The 5,961-nt window shown below is 38.4% G+C and overlaps 1 protein-coding gene across 1 annotated transcript; it reads right to left on the bottom strand.

The window, feature by feature from the left end:
• Positions 1–5,168: 5,168 nt before the first annotated feature.
• On the bottom strand, positions 5,169–5,564 carry LOC142639713 (uncharacterized). Its single transcript, XM_075813854.1, has one exon. It carries the CDS (start codon positions 5,562–5,564, stop codon positions 5,169–5,171), a length of 396 nt encoding a protein of 131 aa, XP_075669969.1.
• Between the last annotated feature and the right edge of the window lie 397 nt (positions 5,565–5,961).

The following is a 5,961-nucleotide window of genomic DNA, read 5'->3' as shown; positions in this document are numbered from 1 at the left end:
CAGTATTAAATAGTTTCGTCTCCAATGCCATTGATAAGTGCCTCCCCTTCTTTAAAACTCTTAAGCAAGCCTTCCAATGGACAGATGAATGTGAAGTAGCCTTCTAGAACCTCAAGCAGTATCTGGCCAAGCCCCCACTCTTGACATGACTTCTTCCAGGACAGTTAAGGAGGTGCAAAGGCTGACTAGATGAATCACAGGTATTAAATATGTTCATCTCCAATGCCATTGATAAGTGCCTCCCCTTCTTTAAAACTCTTAAGCAAGCCTTCCAAAGGACAGACGAATGTGAAGCAGCCTTCTAGAACCTCAAGCAGTATCTGGCCAAGCCCCCACTCTTGAGCCCGTCTGTAAAAGGGGAAGATCTGTTCTTATATCTAGTTGTATCACAAACAGCTGTCAACTCAACTTTGATTTGTGAAGAGTCTAGGTTATAACGATCTATTTACTACACAAGTCAAGATTTTCAAGGTGCCAAAGCGAAGTACCCATGGATAGAGAAGATGGTATTTTCATTAATTGTCACTTCAAGAAAGCTCTGTCCATATTTTCAAGCTCACACCATTATGGTAATGATGGACCATCCAATCTAGAAAGCCATGAGCAAACCAGATGCAGCAAGGCACATGGTTTAGTGGGCGGTTGAACTAAACTAGTTTGATATTGAATACAATCCAAGGACAGCAACCAAAGCTCAAGCGTTAGTAGATTTTATCACTGAATTCACTCTTCTAAACCCAGATCTAGAAGCAGAGGACTAGGCGATATGTGCAGACGGCTCATCTATCACAGGATTTAGAGGTGTTGACACCGTATTCTATACCCTTTACGACTCGGGCCCTCTTTCCTTAATGATGCTCAAACTTTAAGGCTCAAGGCCAGTTTAGAGCCGGATCAGATATTGCTTGAGGAGTGTTAAAATGAAAAATATAGCATTTTAGATAAGTAAAAATCTATTTTTGAAAATAAAATGACCAAAGGAGACCTCAACCTGTGTACGTGGGCAGTGGCCTGCGTACGTGGGCCAAAGCTTGCATTCGTAGGTACATTCCTGCGTACGTAGCTAGGGTTTCAGAAATATAAGAAAGACAAATTTTCTGCAATAATGGTTGAGGTTTGGAATGAATTCCACATCGTTTGGGAGCCACTCCAAACCCCGTTTTTTCTACTATATAAAGCTTTACATGGTACATTTTCAAAACACACAAAAATCTCACGAGAAAAACCTAAGATTCACTAGAAAATAGTGAATCAAAATGGATTTTTTCACAAAACCCCCTCAAGTCAATTTTATTTGATTGTGACCTTTTCTGGCCCCAATCCTTTTAGTTTAATGTTGCTAATCACTTTCTTATTGGTTATTGAGTAGACTTGACTGAGGGGAATGTTCAAAATCAAGCTTGGAAAGCTTTTGTGTGAGGTATCTAGTCTAAACTTCTCTTTTTCCTTTCTTTTATTTTTTGCCTTTAATCTTCTTGCTTGCTTTGTTTGTTTGTTAGAATATGTTTTAATATGCTTTTCTAGGTTAGGTTTAAGTTCTTGTATGCTTAAAATGCATGTTTGATTGTTAGAATTAGGGTTTTAGTTTATGCTTTATTTGCTGCTTAGTTCATTTCTGGGTTAGGGTTTTGAATAAGTCCCATGCACGCATGCCATGAGCATGCGTATGTAGGTTAAATCAAGCATACGCAGGCATTTACCTAACAACCCTAATCCAGATTTCTCATGTTGTTTGGTTTGTTTGTTATACATGCTTTGTCTCTTTTTAGAGTTCTTTTCACGTGGTTATACGTATTTATGCCTCTGTCTTATATGCTCGTTTGTCTTTACATGCTTAGATTAGGGTTTATGCTTGTTTTCTTGTTTAGATGCCATAAGCATTCATTCACATGTCCATGCATCAATGCCATAGGTGTTGTGTTGTTGAAAGGTAAATGAAGGTAAGTCATGCATTGGTATGAACTTGCATTTGGTGATGTATGTCGTTTGAATGTTTGTTTTAGGTCCAATTGTATGCTTTATGTGATTTTTTGTTTGCCATGATACCTTGCTATTATGATCAAGTTGCCACTGTGTTTTAGATGTATGAAATTTTTTTTACACGCTAGATGAATGCTAGGGTTTCTTTTGTGTGTTTGGCTCTCTTTTTGCTTTGTGGATAGATTATTATGTGTTTTCGGATAAAGATGCCATGTTGTATGCTAGATGCATGATTAGCGTGTGTGTGAGTTTAGAATACAAGTGTTGAATTAGTTTTTAATAGGTTTAAGATATAAGACACGATGATGGGAGGCTAACCTTAGGGTTTGGCGATTTTGGGTGCTTAACACCTTCCCAAAAGCGTACCTAAACTCTGAACTCATACTCTAGTAGTAAGCTTAAAAAGTCATTCCTTGAGAGGACACTATATGTATGGTTCTTACACCATTGCAAAAACTAAGTGACGACTCCCTCCTTGTGCCCACAGGTGTCGGTGTAATTGTGACCTTGCCTGAGAAGGACGTCCTTAAATATGGGGTTTAACTCCAATTTCCAGCAATGAACAATGAAGCAGAGTATGAAGCGATCCTCACCAGCCTGAGGATTGCAAAAGCTCTAGGAATCAAGAATTTGAAGTTGAGAACCAACTCGAAGCTAATTGTTGGGCAAATAACCAATGAGTACAAAGAAAAAGAGGAAAGAATGAAGAGGTACTTGAAGCTAAAGAATCAACTGATTGATGATTTTTATGACGTCAGGTTCGAGCAAATCCCACGGGAGAACAATTTAGCTGCTGGTGAGGTCGGTAAGTTGGCATTAACTAAAGATGCCCTAGAAAAGCCTAGGCTATATATGGAAATTCAGATGATCCCTAGCATAGAGGGATTACAAGCCTTCTTAGTCCAACAATCAAGCACCTGGCTAGACCCGATCCTTTCTTACATCAGAGATAGCTAGCTCCCATCGGACCCATCCGAAGCAAAGAAGGTTAGGATCAGAGCAGCAAGATTCACTATCATGAATGGGGAACTCTACAAGAGGGGATTTTCATTACCTTACCTAAAATGCCTGAATCTTGAAGAAGCGACATATGTGTTGCGAGAGATCCATGAAGGCGTATGTGGTAATCACTCAAGACCTCAATCTTTAGTTGGAAAGCCAATCAAGGCGGGCTACTTATTGTCGACCATGCAAAAAGACGTAGTTGAGCTCGTCAAAAAGATGCAGTGTCAACGGTTCGGAAATGTGCAACACATTCCTGGAGAATTAATGACTAGCATTTCCTCACCATAGCCATTTTCCACCTAAGGGATTGACATTGTTGGTCCACTCCCACAAGGAAAGAAACAGGTTAAGTTCTTACTTGTTGCTATTGATTATTTCACTAAATGGGTTGAAACAAAGCCATCAGCAATAATCACGGAAAGCAAGATACAGAACTTAATAAGGAAGAACACTGTTTGCAGGTATGGAATCCCAAGGACGATTGTCTCTGACAATGGGCGGCAATTTGATAGCCTAAATTTCAGAGAATTTTGTGCAGAGCTAGGAATAAAAAAAACCACTACTCATCAAAGGTAACAAATCATACTTTGCTCAAACTCATCAAAGCACGACTTGAGGGTGCAAAGGGCGCATGGCCAGAAGAGTTACCAGAGGTACTATGGGCTTATCGAACAAGCCAAGTGAATTAATTAAGCCAATTTAACATGCAATACACGTGATAGCACAAACAAATCACCAAATAACTAAATGCAGCGAAAATTAAATTTGACACAGGTGATTTTTCTACGAATGGGAAAAACCACCGAGGTAAAACCCCATCGGGTCAATTTAAGCTCACCACTCTCGAGAATCAACAATTATTAAAACAAGCGGTTACAAATAAAGGAATCCAAGTATCTTATACCAACCTACAATTGAACCCTTACCCCAATACCCAATTGGACTTGCAATGTAGTGACAATCTCTCCTTTTTAATGCACGGCTCCCAGTACGTGACTAACAAATCGATGCGCGGATCCCAGTACGCGGCTTACTCACCAACTTGAGAAAGATGTTAGCTGCAAAGTTCTTCAGTTCATCCACAAGATGAAGATCAAGAAGCTCCTTGGTTACAAAACCCTACGGCGTATAAACGCAGCAGCTTCTTCAAAAGAAAGGTGAACTAGGTCAACTTTTGTCTCTGGTCACACAATTCATGAAGGGATGCTTTAATTCCTTGTGTGACGGCTTTTAAAATAATCCTTATATATGTCTAGGGTATTGAGAAATGAAACCCTACACAAATAGCTTGGATATGCTTGAAAAACAGATCTGGAAATCTGATTTTCGTAATTCTCGATAGATAGGCTATTTGTCAAGATGCTGTCGAGTTTCGTGCTAAAAACTTCTTTTAAACCTCGATAGATACAATCTGTCGAGCTATCTGTCGAGCTTTAAAATACATCACTTCTTCACTTGTTTCTTGAACAGACTTGCATGGCTTTAACTCTTGACTTGAACACAAAGTTGCTTGAAGACTTAAACCATCCTAGATCTACCCAATTACAAGTAAAGTACGTTTCGTCAAAAGATTAGCTAATTTTAAATGACAAATGTTCATAACAAGTTCCACATATGTCCTAACAATGATGTTTATGATTCAAACTTGTCATTAGAGTTTTTACCATTGATGATGTTTATGATTTTAACTCGTCATTGGAGTTTTTACCATAGATGATGTTTATGATTTAAACTCATCATTGGAGTTTTTACCATTGATAATTTTCTTCTACGATTTAAACTCATCATTGGAGTTTTTACCATTGATAATTTTTTTCTACGATTTAAACTCGTTAATAGTCTCTTCATGATTTAAACTCGTCATTTGGAGTTTTAACCATGGGTATATGGGCATCTTTTTTTCATGATCTAACCTTGTCTACAACTTTACCCTTGAAATTGTGTTGTTATGGACAACTGAATTAAAGATCAAGCGTTTTGAAAAAGAGATGGCTTATGAAGCCTTATTATTTCATTCACCCTTATTTGTAAGGAGAATAAAAGGGAAATAACTGGAATTAACTTGACCAAACTAAAATGCTGAAAGGAAAAATGCTAAAGTAAAAGCAAAAGAAATCTCGCTTATCTGATGCATCGTCAGGCGAGGTACTCCTATGAACAGAGCTTATTGATTTAGGTACTTCCTATTGATAGTACTTCTTGAGGTGCTCCACATTCCAGGGACGAGGCAATGGATTGTCGTCAAGGTCCTTTAGGTAGTAGCTTCCTCTTCTTGAGTAATGGATGACCTCATATGGGCCTTCCCAAGTAGGGCCTAACTTCCCCTGGGTTGGGTCTCTAGTGGCTTGTGAGACTTCTCGCAGTACCATATTGTCAAGGTTGAACCTTTTGAGCGTTACCCTCTTATTGTGGTACTTCGCCATCTTCTGCTGATATCGAGCCATCCTTAGGGTTGCCTCATCTCTAACTTCAGATAAACAATCTAAATTTAGTCTCAACTCATTATTGTTTGAACTCTCATCATAATGGGCTCGCCTAAGGCTAGACAACCCCACTTCGACAGGAATAACTACCTCCATACCGAAGGCCTGCTTGAATGGTATTTCTCCTATTGGTGTTCTTGGCTAATTAATTGGTTAATTTACCCAAGGGGTTAATACATTCTTGGCTTATCAATCATCAATGGTAAAAAATCAAATGACAAGTTTAAATCATAAGTTCCTAAGGGAACGCTATCAATGGTAAAAACTCTAATGACGAGTTTAAATCATAAGTTCCTAAGGGGACACTATCAATGGTAAAAACTCTAATGACGAGTTTAAATCATAAAATACTAAGGGAATATTATTAATGGTAAAAACTCCTAAGATGAGTTTAAATTATGAAAGAACACCGTTAATGGTAAAAGCTCTAAAGACGAGTTTAAATCATAAAACCACAAGAGTATGTTACTAATGACAGAAACTCCAATGACGA

This window comes from Castanea sativa, chromosome 6 (assembly GCF_040712315.1).
Source record: "Castanea sativa cultivar Marrone di Chiusa Pesio chromosome 6, ASM4071231v1".
NCBI classification, from domain to species: Eukaryota; Viridiplantae; Streptophyta; class Magnoliopsida; order Fagales; family Fagaceae; genus Castanea; species Castanea sativa.
The sequence above is the reverse complement of the archived record's forward strand: the minus strand, read 5'-3'. Positions and strand labels throughout refer to the sequence as shown.